General features: G+C 43.1%; 1 protein-coding gene across 1 annotated transcript in view; it reads right to left on the bottom strand.

Annotated features, from left to right (window-relative positions):
* Positions 1–2,741: 2,741 nt before the first annotated feature.
* Positions 2,742–23,871, bottom strand: part of LOC126101034 (fatty acid-binding protein, muscle-like) — a 38,696-nt gene continuing 17,566 nt past the window's right edge. Inside the window, exons 2-3 of the mRNA XM_049911697.1 lie at positions 16,572–16,843; positions 2,742–3,057 (exon numbers count right to left, since the gene is read on the bottom strand). Coding sequence (XP_049767654.1) covers positions 3,007–3,057; positions 16,572–16,843 — 323 coding nt within the window. The 3' untranslated portion in view covers positions 2,742–3,006. The remainder of the gene's footprint in view (positions 3,058–16,571; positions 16,844–23,871) is intronic.

Here is a 23,871-nt window from a genome sequence, read left to right as displayed (position 1 = left end):
GTGATAATAACATTAGCTGTATCCCTTGCCAGCTATTTTGGAATCCTTGTGTAAATCGTTCTCATATATAGAACATCTACTCCAAAGTAATATCGGAAACGGAAATATTTTCGTATTTTTTCCTCGTTTTCTACAGTAACATCAAGAAATATAAACAGAGTATTTGGCTTCACAATTTCTGGTGATGGAAAACCGTAACTCTCACAGAATATTGTGTGTGGTACACCACCTACATCTGACATAATTCCTCTAATAGGTAACACTTGTCCTGAAATAAGGCTTTTGAAAAATATGTGTGTATGTTCAAAACGAACTCCATCAGGACCGTTAAGTAATGACATAACATTCATCTTGTCTCATGCTGATTAGTCCACAATTATTGACTGTATATTGTTGGGCAGGATTGGAGTATTATTATTTTTTCCACATTGTTTTCAGACCATCCAGTTACTATGAAGGCCTTGTAAAGAGGGAGTGTCTTTCATCTAGTTATGATATTAACTATGTGATTGTATTAGTATGCATAGATTTTTGTAAGGAGAGGAAAGAGCCATGACTTACAAATTTTTCATTTTGATGCACTATACACTTATATGTATAACTGAATATATTAACATGCTTCAATGGTATCACAGTTATTTGCCCACATCTAGTTTGTTGAATTCATATATATAATTATGTACTTATTCACATGTGTATGAAAATGCTGGAAGGTAGCTCCATCCACAATGCAAACTATGATGTGCAAGGTCCATCAAATTCTTCCATAATTTCTCACAGAAGCTATTTTCGTATGTCTACCAAATGATACATTCATCAACAGCATGCTGGACTGCATATCTCACATGTATTAAATGTGTTCTTGTAAAAACTTGCATTCTTTGTCATTATATTTCCTTATTGTTCATGGGAAGTCACCACTGAATACAGCAGAGTCATATGATGCCAGTGAGGGTGTTTGAGTATTTCTGCTGAATATGGCTCCAGTTATCATCGAATTACTGGGTAGATAAATCACTCATTGCTGAATAATGTCGCTTACTATCTCGATACCGAGGATTTTCCTAAACTAATAATGCACTGAACAAGTATTGGGATGACATCCCTACAAGAACTCGTTTGCTGTCACTGACATTGAAACAGTACACTGCATTAAAGAGCAATACTTATGGTATTCAAAATTCAGCCTGTTATTTCATCAGAGGATACTTTATGGCATCAAGTTCAACAACAACAACAACAATAATGAGTTAAACATGCACACATAATAATGGAAGCACAGACATAAGACACAAGTGTATGAGACACCTATACATCATCTTCCACATTAGGTTGTCTGTGCCAGAAATGACAATAGGGCAGGTGTGTTATACAGGTTAATATCATACCCGTGCACACTGGACACGGGTGGGGGCAGGTTGGGTGAAGTCACGGTGCTCTCAGACAATGCAACTATGAGCAGGCACAGCAGCATTCAAGAGTAATAAACCAGTTAAAGTGGACGCTGCCTGCTCAATCCACAGATGCTCTCAGCTACACTGTAATTGTGTATGATAAAATGCCACCATAGCATAATTATTTCAATAAATAATAAAACAACACCATAGAATAGTTGTTTAAATAAATAAAAGAGGCCTCTAAAAGATAATAAAATGCCTCTGTCTGTGCTACAGCATAGTTGTCCAAGTAAACAACAAAATTCCAAGACAAGTGGACTATTACACTATTTTAATTTAGTATAAGTGTGTTATATCTGCAATTATAATTTACCATAGATTTATATTTTAAATTAACATGAACTAACTAGATCCACCATCTTGGATTGTGGTTATGAAAATCGGAAAAGAAGGCAAGATATGCTTGGAATGTGGAGGAGGAAGTGGAGGGGTGATGGTAAACTCTAAGAGGAAGATGTAGGTGGAGGAGGAGATTGATCTCAATGGAGTAGGTAATGGGAAGTGGAGAGGGGAGGGAAGGAGTTTAATGGTGAGGTATAGGTGTGTGGGGGACAGATAGAAGTGTCCTGACCTTATGACAGTGATGCAGACAGAAACCTATTGTCTGTGCTTGCTACTCCCTTCATCCCTTGCTATCCCCATCACTAAATCTAATAGACTGGAATTTGATTTTATACATTGCAAACAAAAATTGCCCCATAATTTGATATTAATCTTCCAGGGAAAGAAAGATTAAGTAAACGACTTCTAGGACATAGTTCAAGCACTCACAAGCCACTGCTGTCTCATCACATAAACACATGAGCTGCATGACAGCTATATATTTGCACCTCGTTTTGGAGTGTATTACAGTAACACTGTAAGTCAGTTATAAGTCTGGTCAAGGAAGGTATAAGCTGTAATTTGACAATGTAATATTCTGTCAAATCTAACTATGTTGCTCAACAAAAAATTCGAGGAATAGCGTATTTCCAATGGAAGATTCACATAGCAGATAACCAGACATAAGTCGAGAAGACTTTATTGCTTTACCTTTTCTCATTTCCTTTTTAACTTAAGAAAATGTCAGTCCTTCCTGACGGAACAAAGTAGGTTGTTGACAACAAATTTTAATAGTTACTTCTTTCTGCAGCTATTAGTCATATCAAGGAAACCAGCTGCAGTTTTAAATGTTTCTTAAAATTACGTGAATCATCAGATCAAACATTTAATGTGAAATAATTTTATTAATACACAGTAAATTCAGCATTATGTTCGAATTTTAAGAAAACATTTACTTAACAATTATACCAAATGCAAAATACAAAAACATTTTTTGGATATCAAGATCTGTTCAGAATGAAACCTGCAACTTGCAATATAAAAATATAAAAAAACTGGAATACATGTACCTGCTAATAAATGGGCTGACAAGTTCATTCTAAACAGCAATTATCAAATAAGCCGTTATGAAACTGTATCGCAGAGTACAGAATCTAAATTCTTACAATTTCTTAACAATTCGCTTCAAAAATTGAAATGATTGTCTTCAGTGATGAAAGCTGCAGTCTTATATTGCTTTGTAAATCCTCGTACACACAACGTCGTCCACTGTCATGATCTGAAAAATACAACTGAAATTAATCGACTTTCTGGCACAGTTTCGAAGAATCAAATTAAACGTAGTGTTTTGGAACGCAGTTATAGGCTATGATGAGTTTTCTTTGCAACTACTAACAACTATCAGACTGACAACTGAAAATTTAGCCTCAAAGTTAACACTAAGTGCTTTGGAGTGTGTTTCACTGCCAAGCTAGAGATCAATTCACAACCTGGCATTTGATTTCTTGTTTTTGCCAAAATGTTAGCATGCAGCTCTTAGCGAAGCTGTAATTTGATATGTGACTTGTGAAAATGTGTTCCAAATACTCCATATCTTGCCACATATTTTACAAGGCGCCACAATTGAGTTTTACACTGGTTTAATGGGCTTTTAATCTTCTAACAATCCACAAAGATAACGCATGGCTATCTTCTCTGGTGACTTTATACAGAAGCAGAGAGTTTTACCACAGATACACAAAGTGATTACCACCATAGGGGGTAACATCTTAATGAATATGGTGTCCGTTTCGTGGCTATGGGCGTACATGTATACCCAACAAGTAGAGTTGCCAGACGGCTCTGGGCATAAATATAAGCGGCAAGGGGCATTTACTTATGCCCGGCAAGCAGGAAGTCATGACGTCTGGACGTGGGAGAAGGTAAACGTGCACCCTAAAATTAGCGACTGGCTATTGTCCGAATTTCAACACATCTGCCAGCATCTTCGTTAACTACTATTCTTCGTAATGTCGGAAAGTGCTACAGCTTTCACCTGCTCCTTTCTGCTTATGAGTCGATTGAATACTAATAATTTGATGTGCTAACGTACACAAGACAGATGACACAATTTTTTATAATCTGAAGAGCTTGAACTATCCCAATGAACTGATGTACCAGATGTTACAAAAGGCCAACAGTGCACCAAAATACTTGTCTCACCAACATTCTCAGCAGCGAAGAATAGAAATCGGCACGCACGGTCAAGTAACTATAATTTGACTTCCTAATCTACAAAGTACACATGATACAAACACATGTGATGTGAAAGGCATGAATTGTCCTCACGTGTCAGATGTTTCAAAAGCCGCACGGTGTAGCATAATACTTCCAGTTTCTCGGTGACCCTCGCTGCCGCGAGGAACAGAAGACCGAATTTTGGGTGCCCTCGCTAGGAACATTTCCCTTTAAAACTATATCTAGAAACATATTGGTACGATGTTAAAGAGATTTTATATATTGCAGGCACTTACATTGCTAGTGTAAATCTTAAGCTAAAAGTTCTCAAAAACAAAAATTGTTATCATTTTTCTGAGCTCACTTTTCTTCACCTCAAGATAAACTAATAACAGAAAGCAGAGATTAGTTTTGAGATTCTCTTTCGTGGTTATCACTGCAGTCACTGTGACTGTACATTTGAAAGACGATTACTGTTAATGAAGTAAAAGAACCACGCAGTGGACACCAAATGAAAAAGCTACTCCTTATGTTTCTGATCTAGACTGCCATAAAAATGCGAAGGAACTGTTAATCAGAACTCAGGGAGAAGTTGTAGTCTAATTCACAATCGATTTATTGATCTCAAACAAGACAAAACAACAAAATTATTAAAGAAACGTCATACAAAAAATATTTATTTAACAAAAGCCTAACTAAAATGGGATCTATGATGGACAAAGTGATCTGCTGGGGATCGACACACGACACTAACCAGATCACTACTCGCTCTATCTCACTTCATACGCGTGAATCCAGGTTATGGCATCAAACTACGCCCCCCAGCAAGCATCTACAGGGTGTTTCAAAAATGACCGGTATATTTGAAACGGCAATAAAAACTAAACGAGCAGCGATAGAAATACACCGTTTGTTGCAATATGCTTGGGACAACAGTACATTTTCAGGCGGACAAACTTTCGAAATTACAGTAGTTACAACTTTCAACAACAGATGGCGCTGCAAGTGATGTGAAAGATATAGAAGACAACGCAGTCTGTGGGTGCGCCATTCTGTACGTCGTCTTTCTGCTGTAAGCGTGTGCTGTTCACAACGTGCAAGTGTGCTGTAGACAACATGGTTTATTCCTTAGAACAGAGGATATTTCTGGTGTTGGAATTCCACCGCCTAGAACACAGTGTTGTTGCAAAAAGACGAAGTTTTCAACGGAGGTTTAATGTAACCAAAGGACCGAAAAGCGATACAATAAAGGTTCTGTTTGAAAAATTTCAATGGACTGGGAACGTAACGGATGAACATGCTGGAAAGGTAGGGCGATCGCGTACGGCAATCACAGAGGACAACGCGCAGCTAGTGCAGCAGGTGATCCAACAGCGACCTCGGGTTTCCGTTCGCCGTGTTGCAGCTGCGGTCCAAATGACGCCAACGTCCACGTATCGTCTCATGCGCCAGAGTTTACACCTCTATCCATACAAAATTCAAACACGGCAACCCCTCAGCGCCGCTACCATTGCTGCACGAGAGACATTCGCTAACGATATAGTGCACAGGATTGATGACGGCGATATGCATGTGGGCAGCATTTGGTTTACTGACGAAGCTTATTTTTACCTGGACGGCTTCGTCAATAAACAGAACTGGCGCATATGGGGAACCGAAAAGCCCCATGTTGCAGTCCCATCGTCCCTGCATCCTCAAAAAGTACTGGTCTGGGCCGCCATTTCTTCCAAAGGAATCATTGGCCCATTTTTCAGATCCGAAACGATTACTGCATCACGCTATCTGGACATTCTTCGTAAATTTGTGGCGGTACAAACTGCCTTAGGCGACACTGCGAGCACCTCGTGGTTTATGCAAGATGGTGCCCGGCCACATCGCACGGCCCACGTCTTTAATTTCCTGAATGAATATTTCGATGATCGTTTGATTGCTTTGGGCTATCCGAAACATACAGGAGGCGGCGTGGATTGGCCTCCCTATTCGCCAGACATGAACCCCTGTGACTTCTTCCTGTGGGGACACTTGAAAGACCAGGTGTACCGCCAGAATCCAGAAACAATTGAACAGCTGAAGCAGTACATCTCATCTGCATGTGAAGCCATTCCGCCAGACACGTTGTCAAAGGTTTCGGGTAATTTCATTCAGAGACTACGCCATATTATTGCTACGCATGGTGGATATGTGGAAAATATCGTACTATAGAGTTTCCCAGACCGCAGCGCCATCTGTTGTTGAAAATTGTAACTACTGTAATTTCGAAAGTTTGTCTGACTGAAAATGTACTGTTGTCCCAAGCATATTGCAACAAACGGTGTATTTCTATCGCTGCTCGTTTAGTTTTTACTGCCGTTTCAAATATACCGGTCATTTTTGAAACACCCTGTATATTCTACCATACAAAAAGAGGAAAAATATGGTTTGAAAGAACAGGATGCTGAGAAATAGATATTATAGCCCTACGTCGCAGCAGCGAATACATTACCATCCTACTGGTCAAGGCGGCACACTACGATGCGCTCGGCGACTGAAGTCATGGACGGTGGAAATGTGTTATTAAATGCGTGTTCCAAAAATGCAAGTATGCGGTCTCGCATTCAGTTAATTCAGAATGCAGGTACATGACTGGTTTGATGCGGCCCGCCACGAATTCCTTTCCTGTGCTAACCTCTTCATCTCAGAGTAGCACTTGCAACCTACGTCCTCAATTATTTGCTTGACGTATTCCAATCTCTGTCTTCCTCTACAGTTTTTGCCCTCTACAACTCCCTCTAGTACCATGGAAGTCATTCCCTCATGTCTTAGCAGATGTAATATCATCCTGTCCCTTCTCCTTATCAGTGTTTTCCACATATTCCTTTCCTCTCCGATTCTGCGTAGAACCTCCTCATTCCTTACCTTATCAGTCCACCTAATTTTCAACATTCGTCTATAGCACCACATCTCAAATGCTTCGATTCTCTTCTGTTCCGGTTTTCCCACAGTCCATGTTTCACTACCATACAATGCTGTACTCCAGACGTACATCCTCAGAAATTTCTTCCTCAAATTAAGGCCGATATTTGATATTAGTAGACTTCTCTTGGTCAGAAATGCCTTTTTTGCCATAGCGAGTCTGCTTTTGATGTCCTCCTTTCTCCGTCCGTCATTGGTTATTTTACTGCCTAGGTAGCAGAATTCCTTAACTTCATTGACTTCGTGACCATCAATCCTGATGTTAAGTTTCTCGCTGTTCTCATTTCTACTACTTCTCATTACCTTCGTCTTTTTCCGATTTACTCTCAATCCATACTGCGTACTCATTAGACTGTTCATTCCGTTCAGCAGATCCTTTAATTCTTCTTCACTTTCACTCAGGATAGCAATGTCATCAGCGAATCGTATCATTGATATTCTTTCACCTTGTAGTTTAATTCCACTCCTGAACCTTTCTTTTATTTCCGTCATTGCTTCCTCGATGTACAGATTGAAGAGTAGGGGCGAAAGGCTACAGCCTTGTCTTACACCCTTCTTAATACGAGCACTTCGTTCTTGATCGTCCACTCTTATTATTCCCTCTTGGTTGTTGCACATATTGTATATGACCCGTCTCTCCCTATAGCTTACCCCTACTTTTTTCAGAATCTCGATCAGCTTGCACCATTTTATATTGTCGAACGCTTTTTCCAGATCGACAAATCCTATGAAAGTGTCTTGATTTTTCTGTAGCCTTGCTTCCATTATTAGCCGTAACGTCAGAATTGCCTCTCTCGTCCCTTTACTTTTCCTAAAGCCAAACTGATCGTCACCTAGCGCATTCTCTATTTTCTTTTCCATTCTTCTGTATATTATTCTTGTAAGCAGCTTCGATGCATGAGCTGTTAAGCTGATTGTGCGATAATTCTCGCACTTGTCAGCTCTTGCCGTCTTCGGAATTGTGTGGATGATGCTTTTCCGAAAGTCAGATGGTATATCGCCAGACTCATATATTCTACACACCAACGTGAATAGTCGTTTTGTTGCCACTTCCCCCAATGATTTTAGAAATTCTGATGGAATGTTATACATCCCTTCTGCCTTATTTGACCGTAACTCCTCCAAAGATCTTTTAAATTCCGATTCTAATACTGGATGCCCTATCTCTTCTAAATCGACTCCTGTTTCTTCTTCTATCACATCAGACAAATCTTCACCCTCATAGAGGCTTTCAATGTATTCTTTCCACCTATCTGCTCTCTCCTCTGCATTTAACAGTGGAATTCCCGTTGCACTCTTAATGTTAGCACCGTTGCTTTTAATGTCACCAAAGGTTGTTTTGACTTTCCTGTATGCTGAGTCTGTCCTTCCGACAATCATATCTTTTTCGATGTCTTCACATTTTTCCTGCAGCCATTTCGTCTTAGCTTCCCTGCACTTCCTATTTATTTCGTTCCTCAGCGACTTGTATTTCTGTATTCCTGATTTTCCCGGAACATGTTTGTACTTCCTCCTTTCATCCATCAACTGAAATATTTCTTCTGTTACCCATGGTTTCTTCGCAGCTACCTTCTTTGTACCTATGTACATCCCTAAGAACCTCTGAAACCCCGACTGATTCCAGTGTGCAGATGGACCTGTTTGCTGGTCTGCCAAACCAATTTGACTCCGTGCCACGACTGTGCGTGTTGGAATATGTCAAATGTTTAGACGGCCGACTCAAGACAAATAAGTACACCCACGCGTCACTCGTTGTGACCGTGATGATATAAGCAGTACCTCTGACAGTTCAGAAGGTGACTGGCACAGGCTCTAAGTCGCGCCCTAGCAAAGGACACAAGTCTCACCATTTAGTTAGAGACCTGCAGTTCTTTACTAACGAAGCGCCAGGACAAGAGACTTGTACAAGAGTGCCGATCTCTGTTTCTCCACATTTCCTCATCAGCTCGGTTCCAAAAGCACATTCCTCTTTTTTGACTTCCCCCATTTTCAAACAAGCCAGTCATGAGCTGGAGCCCGGCATTCTAAGCTCGGTGAATGGTCTTGGTACTGCAAACCGTTTTGACCAATCAGAGACTTAAAGTTAATTGGCAGAAAACGGAAAAATATTCACCTCCGCGGCCTCTTTCCCACACGTTTGCCATGTCTTTTGCTAACACAATACAGGGTGGAAGCACAGCCTTCCATAAACAGCTTGTGATCTCCCCTGTTGCGTCCATTTATAAAGTTTGCAAAGAATGGCCATAAACTCGCATTGACAAAACTTGTTTTGAAACAGAGTCTGCGTGACTGGGTGCCAGTTTTCCTGTCCCACGGACATTAACATTTCTTTTGGCGGCTTGCTCGTTAACAAGGCCTACAATGCGCTGTTGGTGACTTTTCGGCGCTAGCCCATATACCTGGACGTCTGGCGCCAAAGCTTAATGTGTTTCTGCACAATGCGACCGCGGCACAGCCCATCCGGAAATTTCTCCTCACCGTTCTCCAGAAAAAACGCGCTTTGTCGCCCCACCAACGCCGTGCTTTTACTGTAGTCGTTTAAGTTGGCATCCTATTCCTTTGAACGCAAGTAAAGCTTACCGTATTTCTTTCCCTAGAGCACGCAAACAAGACCATAAACTGCTGCCCACCATTTCACCACAATGTATGAAGTCAAATCGCCGTAGATCGTATTCCCTACATCAAATCAGAAGTGAGAGTGCCCTGCAATCTCTCACATTGTGATACTGGTTTTATGATGCGTATTACTGAAGAGCAGTTAGCCGACAGTGGACACAGCCTGCAGTAGTCGTAGGGTTGTCTGTCGCTCTCCAGCGAGGAGCACAGTCCCTCCACCACCTTAGGCGGTCGGGCGGACTGGACGCTCGGTTCTAGCAGCCGCGAAAGGGGTAATATATGAACTTTAAGATCTCAGTTCTTATTTCACGATTTAGGAGTGAAGAGATCTATTACCAACTTTCAAACGTTCATAATTTTTTGGGATGGCTTTTCATGCCTCACTGAAAAGTATTCCATTAATGGGATGAATGGGTAATCATGACCCCAAAAAATGTTAGCCTACTGATTTTTTGAGTAACTTCAATTACCGCTCAGGATAGCAGCGCGGTCTTAGGCGCCTTGTCACGGCCCGCATGCCCCCCCCCCCTCCCCCCCGTCGGAGCTTCGAGTCCTCCCTCGGGCATAGGTGCCTGTGTTGTTCTTAGCGTAAGTTTAAGTTCGATCAAGCAGCGTGGCAGCTTAGGAACCGATGAAATGAAATGATCGTATGGAATTGTTGGCCGGGAGGCCCCATTCGGGGCAGCTCGGCAGCCAATTTGGTTCCATCAGACCTTACCACAAATTTCCAAACATTTTTTGAATTATTAAACTACTTCAGTATCACTCTAACAAAAAAGGACACTTGTTAGTGCCTTATCAGTTCCTTAGTTATAAGAAAATCACATACACAACTCCAGTTTCCTCTGATAGACGTCTCTTAAAATGTAGCTTCCTCCCCGAAGTAGTCCATATAGAATTTCGCGACCACAGGCGTGTCTATGTGGAGTGCTTCGGGGAGGAAGCTTTGGCATCCTCCTGATGGAAACCTACTTATTTTCTACGTTATGTGGATGACACGTTTGTGATCTGGCCCCATGGAAGGGACAAACTCCTATATTTCTTTATACACCTGAACTCCATACATCCAAACATCAAATTCACTATATAAACTGAAGCAGAAGGAAGATTACCATTCCTGGACGTCATGGTCAAAAGAAGAGCGGATGGCACCATGGGCCACGGGATATACACCGACCTGTATTTGCAAGCGGATAGCTGCCACCACCCTGTGCAGAGGAATGGGGTGCTAAAAACACTGGTACACAGCGCGCGCTCCATCTCTGACGCAGAGAGTCTGCCGGCCGCGGTGGTCTAGCGGTTCTGGCGCTGCAGTCCGGAACCGCGGGACTGCTACGGTCGCAGGTTCGAATCCTGCCTCGGGCATGGGTGTGTGTGATGTCCTTAGGTTAGTTAGGTTTAAAGTAGTTCTAAGTTCTAGGGGACTTATGACCTAAGATGTTGAGTCCCATAGTGCTCAGAGCCATTTTTGAACCATTTGCAGAGAGTCTGCCCCAAGAGCTGGAACACCTCAAAATTGTATTCCGGAAAAACGGGTACTCGGAATGGCAGATCAGACGCGCTCTCCGCCCTAGCTCTACAGTACAGCGTGTGGAGACGGAAGAAGTCACGGAGAAAGAGATGGCCACTGACTATATACCGTATACTGGCGCACTACCGGGGAAAATAGGACGAATATTGAGGAAACAGAGTAGGAACTGTCTTTTGCCCACCAAATAAAACGCGATCATTATTGGGAAGTGTCAAAGACGATCTCGGTTTGCGGAAGGCCGGCATATACCAGATTCCGTGTCAATGTGGGAAGACTTATATTGGACAGATGCTGCGGACCACTCTACTTGGATACCCTAGCAAGTCGGCGGTCGCAGAGCACAGTTTGTACGAAAATCACGAAATGGACTACCAACATACCAGGGTCCTGGCAGACATCTAAATACTGAGACAGAGAGGCTATCGAAATTCGTACCAGGGACGGACTCATCAACCGAGATTGCGGCTACAACCTCAGCAGGGCATGGTAACCAGCACTGAGTCTAATTAAAAAGATTTTCAGAAAAGGAAACGAACGTGCGACTAGGGCCGACGAGGCAATTACACCGACGCCTCCACAGACGCCGACGCCAGCGTCTCACCGACCGCAGACGCGTCGGCGCGGACCGCGGAGAGAACGCCTCGCGAGGGAGGGGATATAAGACGACCGCCCGTCCTCAGGAGCTCAGTTCGTCACCTAAATTTTAGAGTCAGATGAGACACCTTTCATTTCTTAACTTATGTAGTGGGCGGAGCTATAGGAAAAAGTAATGAACTTAAGTAGAAGTCTTAATTATCACTAAAATAATATGAATAGGACATGTGACAGTGATCAATGAACGACTTAAGGAAACCTGAATGGGCCATAGGAAACTTACGTATGAAGAACATGGATGCTAATGTCTCAAGCTCTTATGCATAGAATACTTAAAAAAGACTTTTCAAACATTGGATGTCAAATTTCTGATTTCATGGTTTGAGAAGAAAAGTTCTTATTCGTAATAAAAGATGCCAATTACGATGAAAATTAATCTCAAAGTAAATATGAGACCCTCAGCGTTGAGGGTGCTCAGTAACATATGATTAGTGCTGACTAGAAGCATTTTCCACCGTTTTTACCCATAATATCAATTGTGTGAGGCAATCGCTCTAGGAAATGGTTATGTAGTTGTCAAAGAACTGACACTGATATTTTCTGTGCAGTAGTAATCTAAAAGCACGAATGTTATCTTCTGTCTAAACTGGGCAAGTAAGTATATGGTAGAAGAGAGGATGCATGGGGTCAATGCTAATATTCATTATCTGAGTGTGGATGTAAGTTTAGTGTTCACTAATGACATGCATAATTATTGTGCGTTTTATCTTACAAGGGGACCTTACGGGCTGTCCCTCTTCATTTTGCTTCATTGTAAGGTTTACAGGTCAGTGACTGAGCATCAGTTATTTAATACAGTACAACACAGCCCTAAGAAGAACTCTGAAAAAATTACCTTTTGAATTTGTAGAATCTCACTGCTGTTAAAGAAACATTCCAGACTGATTAACGCAATCGCCAGTAAAAATATTCATAATGTCTAAACTATAGTAATGATGTAGTCTTCGGTTGTTATCTAGGTGGCAACATTATTTTACTTTTATTTACAGTCTATATAAAGTACTGAAATGTTTACTGATGAGTGCTGAATTCTAATACTTCAGGAAAAATAGCATCTTTCTATTTTTAATTATGTCACACGAAAACAAAATGTTATACATATGTGAAGTGCCTTGCTGTAAAATGATAAAGTTACATCCAACAATAACACTGCTTTGCCTGAAGAAATAAAGCATTTTATTTTCAGTTCGATGTTTAACATTTTTGTAGCAAATTTTAAATTACTGAGAATACTCGCATTTTTATGTGACTAATAATAAAAAGTAAGACACACATTTATTAAAAAGCTATGATTCAATATTTGGGAATAAACATAGCCATTTATTAATAAATACGAAATTTAAGTAAGTATAAAAGTTTATATCAAGGGGATTAAAATTCTTTAAAGTTACTTTGATTGTTATCTTATAAACTTTATGTAGTTAATTCAAGATTTAAAACTGATGCAACGAAAATGTTTTGACTGTTGATGCAGCAATGGTGCAAAATGACTAATATAAGAAAAATAAAAGGGCGTATTATTGATTAACAAAAAAGGTATTTCGATTTGACTCCTGACAATTCTTTCAATTTCCTTGTTCAAGATTGTCGTCCTAGGAGATTAGGATTACCACACTTCCGCTCCACGAACTCAGCTACTGGCAAAAATGCTAATACACTAAAATGTTTGTAGTTAATAGTTGGCAGACATTTAATTCCCAAAGTTGACTTCTTTGAAATTTTTTATTTTACTTTTAATGGCTTCGCACTGCTTTAGGAAATTCATGTTTAGGCACTGTATGTAATAAACTACAAACAAAGAAGAGGAGGGTCAGTCTCTACTAAATTTCTGTTCCTTTGTTAGTAAACTACATTATATAACACGATTAAAGGGTAACATTTCAAATTCCCGTAATTTTCTCCCATTAAGACCAGAAGTTAGAAATTTGGCTCAAAGGTACCTACGCTCTCCCTCAGTAAAGGTGCAAAATCGAGGCATCCAGTGACTTCACCCGTTGGCTCGGCAATGCTTCACAAAGTAAGATGTCAGCATATGCGGAAAAAAGATCGAAGCTCAAAAATTAGGGTGAAGTGGATTAGTGATGTTACATTGACACCAAATTGCAGCATAATTCTGCCCGACGCTAATGTATCGCACGGTGGGAAGGCCGTCACAGCCCTTGTTACATGCATTCAGCCCCGCTGTTGGTGCACCTACTATGGAGGTCAGAACCGTGACGCTCAGAGGTTTTCTTATGGGTGACTGAGGAAAACGTTTCAAACACACTACCGCTCATAATCGACACCAGGCCTCAGTGTGTGGCATAGAGGGCGTCAATGAAACCACCCCTTTACTTGGGGCGTTGATTCCTAGACATCTCGCTATGGAAAACAACAGTTCTCAGTGCGATGAGTAACAGGGCGACGTTCTTGACAAACGTCTACGCTGTTGACGTCCCCCAAACGAATCTGCCCATCTCTAAGGGCATCGTGTGTCTGAACCAAATTGAGAGTGATCGCACCCCTGTGGAGTGCAACACGACCGCAAATTTTGTTCTGGTGTACAGGGAGGAACCACAAGGGACCGTTCAAACTCACTCTACGAAATTTTTGACGTGATCCGAAGCAGCAAAAGGTGTTTATGCTTCTTCAGCCCTCCTGTTTCGTGCCCTCCTATGGCGTGATGACAGCTAAACACTGCGTCACTGAACTAGCGCCTGCTGGTAGCGTGCGAAATCTAAGGGTTATTGAAAGGGGTACTTGTCATACTAGCGCCAAGGAATCAATAAATGGCTGTCTGTATACAGCGGCATTTTTGTTGAAGTGCCCAGCGAACACCTGTGGGTGGCACTCTGGGATCTTAGAGAGAACCTTTGATGTTTTATTCTGGCATGCGTCAATTTCGGGACCTAAGATCACACCAGAGGAGTACTCGAAAGTGCGCGAAAGATTAGGACTGAAAAAGCATAAGCACCCATTTCTGCTTCGGATCACGTTTCATTTTCATCAAATGGGTTTGAACGATCACTAGCATCTACATCTACATCTACATCCATACTCCGCCTGCCACCTGACGGTGTGTGGCGGAGGGTATCTTGAGTACCTCAATCGGTTCTCCCTCCTATTCCAGTCTCGTATTGTTTGCGGAAAGATGGATTGTCGGTACGCTTCTGTGTGGGCTCTAATCTCTCTGATTTTATCTTCATGGTCTCTTCGCGAGATATACGTAGGAGGGAGCAATATACTGCTTGACTCTTCGGTGAAGGTATGTTCTCGAAACTTCAACAAAAGCCCGTACCGAGCTACTGAACGTCTCTCCTGCAGAGTCTTCCACTGGAGTTTATCTATCATCTCCGTAACGCTTTCGCGATTACTAAATGATCCTGTAACGAAGCGCGCTGCTCTCCGTTGGATCTTCTCTATCACTTCTGTCTGGTACGGATCGCACACTGCTGAGCAGTATTCAAGAAGTGGGCGAACAAGCGTACTGTAACCTACTTCCTTTCTTTTCGGATTGCATTTCCTTAGGATTCTTCCAATGAATCTCAGTCTGGCACTTGCTTTACCAACGATCAACTTTATATGATCATTCCATTTTAAATCACTCCTAATGCGTACTCCCAGATAATTTATGGAATTAACTGCTTCCAGTTGCTGACATGCTATATTGTAGCTAAATGATAAGGGATCTATCTTTCTATGTATTCGCAGCACATTACACTTGTCTACATTGAGATTCAATTGCCATTCCCTGTACCATTCGTCAATTCGCTGCAGATCCTCCTGCATTTCAGTACAATTTTTCAATGTTACAACCTCTCTATATACCACAGCATCATCCGCAAAAAGCCTCAGTGAACTTCCGATGTCATCCACAAGGTAATTTATGTATACTGTGAATAGCAACGGTCCTACGACACTCCCCTGCGGCACACCTGAAATCACTCTTACTTCGGAAGACTTCTCTCCATTGAGAATGACATGCTGCGTTCTGTTATCTAGGAACTCTTCAATCCAATCACGCAATTGGTCTGATAGTCCATATTCTCTTACTTTGTTCATTAAATGACTGTGGGGAACTGTATTGAACGCCTTGCTGAAGTCAAGAAACACGGCATCTACCTGGGAACCCGTGTCTATGGCCCTCTGAGTCTCGTGGACCGGAGCAAACACTGCGATTGTGATACACTCCAAAGGAGAGCGATAACGTTAATTGGGGTTACAGGCCCATGAGGTCTCTTTCCTGTAGCTCATCTCACTGTGAATTGTCGTTACCGTTCACGAAACGTGTAGAAATCAACGCCCCAAGTAAAGGGATAGTTCATTGAAACCATTTATGCCATCCCCTGCGACCTTTACGTGTCGATTCGGATAGGCTGTGTGTCGGAATCTTTTCCTCAGCAACCCATTGGAAAACCGAAAAATTTAAACGCTGGGCGTCACGTTTCTGGCCACCATCGCAGAGACATCAAAAGAAGGAGTCAAAGATGGGTAGTAGGGGCTGTGACGATCTTCCCACTGTGTCACACGTCCACGGCGGCATTGAGCTGAATAGTGGTGACATTTGGTGCCAATGTGACATCATTAACCCGCTCTACACCTCACATGAACTTCTGACGTCTGGCCTTTTTTCCGCAAGTGTCGACAACTTGCCGTTTGATGCGTCGCCGTGCCCGAGGGTGATATCGCAAGGCGCCAGGATTTTGCACCGTTACAGACGAAGGTTGTAGGTATCTATGAGACTGCTAAGATCTTACGCCACACCTAAAGATCGGTCAAAAGAGTTGAGGCTTTGGACCCGGACCGGAAGCACTCCTACATGATTTCGCGCCGACCCTACTCACCATCTTCAGCTCTTCGTCTGAGAACTCCCGCACAGTGGTGGTGGTCTTGTCGCCCTTCTGGATGTGGTGCAGCTTGTTGCCTTCCTGGGTGATGGTAGAATTCACTTTGCGGCCGTCCGGAGTCTCCTCCACGAACTCCTCATCGAGTTTGAAGGTGATGAGCATGGTCCTGAATGCCGACGCAGACTTGAACGTGTAGGTGTCTCCGTCCTTTGTCAGCTCCACGACGGGGCTAACTGCGCCGGCCATCTTGCGGGCCAACATGCCCGCCCCTGTAATAGATATGCGATGCTTTACTATCAAGCGTTCAGTGCTGCAGCGCCAGATTTCAGCGTAAGTAACAAGCAGTCTCCTAACTATGGCAGTCACGGTCGGTATTCACGTCATACATGGACATCTCTGTGACACATAATACAAAATCCCTTACGAATGCGGTCGAGTACACAGAGGAACTACTAAAAGACATCTTGGCAGCACGGATAATCGTCAGTAGCAGATCGTGTATTGGGTCCAGGAAACCACCAAATTCGATTCTCTGACGCTCTAGTTTTATAAAGGTCTAATCATTACTATGTCAGTACGTACAGGAAGCCACTTAAATTAAAAACAAAAACTTTAACGAAAGGAGGACTGAAATGAAGAACCTTGGGGGATGTAGTGCTCAACAAGCAAAAACAACGTGTGCAGTACAAGCTGTGTAACGTCTACGTATTGTCTAAGTTTAATCGAGCTTTGTTACTTGGCAGTGACACACAGCGTGAAATTTAGTTTCGTCCTTAAGTTCTGCACATCGTTGTAAATACACTTATTTGTGGTTTAATGTGCAGCATACTTGCTTAGCTCTCATTAGTGTTAACGCTAACGCTTTCATCACAAGAATCAAGAGCTTGAAGCTCAGTTTACGAAATCAAATCAACAGTAAATTGTTCTTCTTCTGCTACATCAATTTTACTTGTTCGAAAAAACTGTTCGTTCGTATGTGAAGTCCATGTCTGTAAGATTCCGATACAAGATGTTCCTCCTCTAGCTCGTCCTCTTTTATCAAGCAGGTACCTCTCCTTGGAGAATGTTCAGCAGCAGTTTGTACATCTACATCTACATTTATACTCCGCAAGCCACCCAACGGTGTGTGGCGGAGGGCACTTTACGTGCCACTGTCATTATCTCCCTTTCCTGTTCCAGTCGCGTATGGTTCGCGGGAAGAACGACTGTCTGAAAGCCTCTGTGCGCGCTCTAATCTCTCTAATTTTACATTCGTGATCTCCTCGGGAGGTATAAGTAGGGGGAAGCAATATATTCGATACCTCATCCAGAAACGCACCCTCTCGAAACCTGGCGAGCAAGCTACACCGCGATGCAGAGCGCCTCTCTTGCAGAGTCTGCCACTTGAGTTTGTTAAACATCTCCGTAACGCTATCACGGTTACCAAATAACCCTGTGACGAAACGCGCCGCTCTTCTTTGGATCTTCTCTATCTCCTCCGTCAACCCGATCTGGTACGGATCCCACACTGATGAGCAATACTCAAGTATAGGTCGAACGAGTGTTTTGTAAGCCACCTCCTTTGTTGATGGACTACATTTTCTAAGGACTCTCCCAATGAATCTCAACCTGGTACCCGCCTTACCAACAATTAATTTTATATGATCATTCCACTTCAAATCGTTCCGCACGCATACTCCCAGATATTTTACAGAAGTAACTGCTACCAGTGTTTGTTCCGCTATCATATAATCATACAATAAAGGATCCTTCTTTCTATGTATTCGCAATACATTACATTTGTCTATGTTAAGGGTCAGTTGCCACTCCCTGCACCAAGTGCCTATCCGCTGCAGATCTTCCTGCATTTCGCTACAATTTTCTAATGCTGCAACTTCTCTGTATACTACAGCATCATCCGCGAAAAGCCGCATGGAACTTCCGACACTATCTACTAGGTCATTTATATATATTGTGAAAAGCAGTGGTCCCATAACACTCCCCTGTGGCACGCCAGAGGTTACTTTAACGTCTGTAGATGTCTCTCCATTGAGAACAACATGCTGTGTTCTGTTTGCTAAAAACTCTTCAATCCAGCCACACAGCTGGTCTGATATTCCGTAGGCTCTTACTTTGTTTATCAGGCGACAGTGCGGAACTGTATCGAACGCCTTCCGGAAGTCAAGGAAAATGGCATCTACCTGGGAGCCTGTATCTAATATTTTCTGGGTTTCATGAACAAATAATGCGAGTTGGGTTTCACACGATCGCTGTTTCCGGAATCCATGTTGATTCCTACATAGTAGATTCTGAGTTTCCAAAAACGACATGATACTCGAGCAAAAGACATGTTCTAAAATTCTACAACAGATCGACGTCAGAGAGATAGGTCTATAGTTTTGCGCATCTGCTCGACGACCCTTCTTGAAGACTGGGACTACCTGTGCTCTTTTCCAATCATTTGGAACCTTCTGTTCCTCTAGAGACTTGCGGTACACAGCTGTTAGAAGGGGGGCAAGTTCTTTCGCGTACTCTGTGTAGAATCGAATTGGTATCCCGTCAGGTCCAGTGGACTTTCCTCTGTTGAGTGATTCCAGTTGCTTTTCTATTCCTTGGACACTTATTTCAATGTCAGCCATTTTTTCGTTGGTGCGAGGATTTAGAGAAGGAACTGCAGTGCGGTCTTCCTCTGTGAAACAGCTTTGGAAAAAGGTGTTTAGTATTTCAGCTTTACGCTTGTCATCCTCTGTTTCAATGCCATCATCATCCCGGAGTGTCTGGACATGATGTTTCGAGCCACTTACTGATTTAACGTAAGACCAGAACTTCCTAGGATTTTCTGTCAAGTCGGTACCTAGTATTTTACTTTCGAATTCACTGAACGCTTCACGCATAGCCCTCCTTACGCTAACTTTGACATCGTTTAGCTTCTGTTTGTCTGAGAGGTTTTGGCTGCGTTTAAACTTGGAGTGAAGCTCTCTTTGCTTTCGCAGTAGTTTCCTAACTTTGTTGTTGTACCACGGTGGGTTTTTCCCGTCCCTCACAGTTTTGCTCGGCACGTACCTGTCTAAAACGCATTTTACGATTGCCTTGAACTTTTTCCATAAACACTCAACATTGTCAGTATCTGAACAGAAATTTTCGTTTTGATCTGTTAGGTAGTCTGAAATCTGCCTTCTATTACTCTTGCTAAACAGATAAACCTTCCTCCCTTTTTTTATATTCCTATTAACTTCCATATTCAGGGATGCTGCAACGGCCTTATGATCACTGATTCCCTGTTCTGCACTTACAGAGTCGAAAAGTTCGGGTCTGTTTGTTATCAGTAGGTCCAAGATGTTATCTCCACGAGTCGGTTCTCTGTTTAATTGCTCGAGGTAATTTTCGGATAGTGCACTCAGTATAATGTCACTCGATGCTCTGTCCCTACCACCCGTCCTAAACATCTGAGTGTCCCAGTCTATATCTGGTAAATTGAAATCTCCACCTAAGACCATAACATGCTGAGAAAATTTATGTGAAATGTATTCCAAATTTTCTCTCAGTTGTTCTGCCACTAATGCTGCTGAGTCGGGGGGTCGGTAAAAGGAGCCAATTATTAACCTTGCTCGGTTGTTGAGTGTAACCTCCACCCATAATAATTCACAGGAACTATCCACTTCTACTTCACTACAGGATAAACTACTACTAACAGCGACGAACACTCCGCCACCGGTTGCATGCAATCTATCCTTTCTAAACACCGTCTGTGCCTTTGTAAAAATTTCGGCAGAATTTATCTCTGGCTTCAGCCAGCTTTCTGTACCTATAACGATTTCAGCTTCGGTGCTTTCTATCAGCGCTTGAAGTTCCGGTACTTTACCAACGCAGCTTCGACAGTTTACAATTACAATACCGATTGCTGCTTGGTCCCCGCATGTCCTGACTTTGCCCCGCACCCGTTGAGGCTGTTGCCCTTTCTGCACTTGCCCGAGGCCATCTAACCTAAAAAACCGCCCAGCCCACGCCACACAACCCCTGCTACCCGTGTAGCCGCTTGTTGCGTGTAGTGGACTCCTGACCTATCCAGCGGAACCCGAAACCCCACCACCCTATGGCGCAAGTCGAGGAATCTGCAGCCCACACGGTCGCAGAACCGTCTCAACCTCTGATTCAGACCCTCCACTCGGCTCTGTACCAAAGGTCCGCAGTCAGTCCTGTCGACGATGCTGCAGATGGTGAGCTCTGCTTTCATCCCGCTAGCGAGACTGGCAGTCTTCACCAAATCAGATAGCCGCCGGAAGCCAGAGAGGATTTCCTCCGATCCATAGCGACACACATCATTGGTGCCGACATGAGCGACCACCTGCAGATGGGTGCACCCTGTACCCTTCATGGCATCCGGAAGGACCCTTTCCACATCTGGAATGACTCCCCCCGGTATGCACACGGAGTGCACTTTGGTTTTCTTCCCCTCCCTTGCTGCCATATCCCTAAGGGGCCCCATTACGCGCCTGACGTTGGAGCTCCCAACTACCAGTAAGCCCACCCTCTGCGACTGCCCGGATCTTGCAGACTGAGGGGCAACCTCTGGAACAGGACAAGCAGCCATGTCAGGCTGAAGATCAGTATCAGCCTGAGACAGAGCCTGAAACCGGTTCGTCAGACAAACTGGAGAGGCCTTCCGTTCAGCCCTCCGGAATGTCTTTCGCCCCCTGCCACACCTTGAGACGACCTCCCACTCTACCACAGGTGAGGGATCAGCCTCAATGCGGGCAGTATCCCGGGCAACCACAGTCGTAGTCCGATCGGGGGATGCGTGGGACGAGCTGGCCGTCCCCGACAAACCCCCATCCGGACCCCCACAGTGATGCCCATTGGCAACAGCCTCAAGCTGTGTGACCGAAGCCAACACTGCCTGAAGCTGGGAGCGAAGGGATGCCAACTCAGCCTGCATCCGAACACAGCAGTTGCAGTCCCTATCCATGCTAAAAACTTGTGCAAAGAACGTCTGAACTAATCTACAGAGAGCGCAAACAAAACGACACAAAATTGAAGCGGTTATTAAAATACAAGATTGCCTAGTAAATGCAGTAATGCTGCCACTTGTGCACTGCTGACACACTGCTCGGCTGCGGAAGGAGACTACGCGATTTAACACTATTCGAGTACTAAAACGTGATGCTACAACTCTCAAATACTATAATACGCCCGAAATTTATGAATTAAACAATGCAAGTACCAAAAACACGCAAAGAAATTAAGAATTAAACTATGTAACAAATGAGTGAGCTAGGAGTATACGACTTGCTGCTGCAGCTGCTTATCCAACCTATTTCGACTGCTCGTTACATGGCTGAGATATATTTTTCTTAAGTTTAATGCGTTTGGGAGTTCTTTCTCTCCCTTCATTTTGTGGATAATGTCGTTGTTAGTAATTTCGTCTGTCCATGCCACTCTTAGCATTCTCCTATACAGCCATAACTCATTTCGTCTGTCCATGCCACTCTTAGCATTCTCCTATACAGCCATAACTCAAATGCCTCTAACAAAAAATCAATATAACAGCCACAGAGTCTCAGTTCACGTCTCTTCACCTCTGGAGTAAGATCTGAATGCAGAACAGAGACTCTCGAGTATGGATATCATTTCTAAAGGAAAACTCTGTAGATGCTATTTCTGCTTCACAAACTTTGCAGATTGATTTGTGAATAATTTTTGACAATTCACTCAAAGACAAAAAAGAAAAGAAAAAACGCATCACGAAGGAGCGTGCAAATTGGTCACAAACTGATATTCATACAAAACTAGCAGAAGTAAGGCTGTGAGTACCGGACGTGAGTCGTGCTTCGGTAGCTCAGATGGTAGAGCACCTGCCCGCGAAAGGCAAAGGTCCCGAGTTCGAGTCTCGGTCGGGCACACAGTTTTAATCTGCCAGGAAGTTTCATATCAGCGCACACTCCGCTGCAGAGTGAAAATCTCATTCTGGTACTCATACAGGTATCGACAGAAAATGCAGAATTTGTAAACTTTGGCTGCCGATTGTTGTCTGTGTGACGCTGCCGCGCAATTTCATCACGCAGCTGGCAAGGATGGTAAACGGTTGGGATGTCGATACCAGGGCATAAAGTCTTTGCGAATTTCATTCCGTGTACTCAGTTGGACAGTAACTATGCCTCACAGACAGGCCCTTGAACAATATACGCAGGTAGGAAACGTCTAGTTGGGCTCAAAGAGGCCGGTTGGAATAATACGCGAATCGCTCGACATTTAAGTAGCAGCCATGCCACTGTTCGACGACGTTGGTAGGAATGCTTCAACTATGGTCGAACACAGCGTCAAGAAAAAAGTGGTCGACCTACATCTACATCTACATGGTTACTCTGCAATTCACACTTAAGTGCCTGGCAGAGTGTTTATCGAACCATTTTCATACTACTAGACTACCACGCGCCACTCTCGAATGGCGCGTGGGAAAAAGGAACACCTAAATCTTTCCGTTCGAGCTCTGATTTCTCTTATTTTATTATGATGATCATTTCGCCCTTCTTAGGTGGGTGTCAATCAAATATTGTCGCATTCGGAAGAGAAAGTCGGTGACAGAAATTTGGTAAATAGATATCGCACAGAGAAAAGCGCCTTTGTTTCAGTGATTGCCACCGCAATTCGCGTATCATATCAGTGACACTCTCACCCCTACTACCCGATAACACGAAACGAGCTACCCTTCTTTGCACTTTTTCGATGTCATCCATCAATCCTGCCTGGTAAGGATCCCACACCACGCAGCAATATTCCAGCAGACGACGGACAAGTGTAATGTAGGCTGTCTCTTTAGTGGATTTGTCTCGTCTTAAAAGTGTTCTGCCAACAAAGCGCAGTCTTTGTTTCGCTATCCCCACAATTTTATCTATGTGGTCTTTCCAATTTAAGTTGCTCGTAATTGTAATTCCTAGGAATTTATTCGAATTGATAGCCCTTAGATTTGTGCGATTTATCGTACACCCAAAATTTATCGGATTTTTTTAGTACCCATGTGAGTGACCTCGCACTTTTCATTGTTTAGTGCCAATTGCCACTTTTCGCACCGTACAGAAATTCTCTCTATATCATTTTGTAATTGGAATTGATCGTCTGATGATTTTACTAGACGGTAAATTAAAGCGTCATCTGAAAATAATATAAGGGGGCTGCTCAGGTGATCACCTAGATCATTTATGTAAATCAGGAACAGAAGAGGGCCTATGACACTACCTTGCGGAACGCCAGATATCACTTCTGTTCTGCTCGATGATTTACCGTCTGTCACTACGAACTGCGACCTGTCTGAGAGGAAATC

The sequence above is a fragment of the Schistocerca cancellata genome, chromosome 9 (assembly GCF_023864275.1).
Source record: "Schistocerca cancellata isolate TAMUIC-IGC-003103 chromosome 9, iqSchCanc2.1, whole genome shotgun sequence".
Classification (NCBI taxonomy): domain Eukaryota; kingdom Metazoa; phylum Arthropoda; class Insecta; order Orthoptera; family Acrididae; genus Schistocerca; species Schistocerca cancellata.
This window is presented reverse-complemented; position numbering and strand designations above follow the sequence as displayed.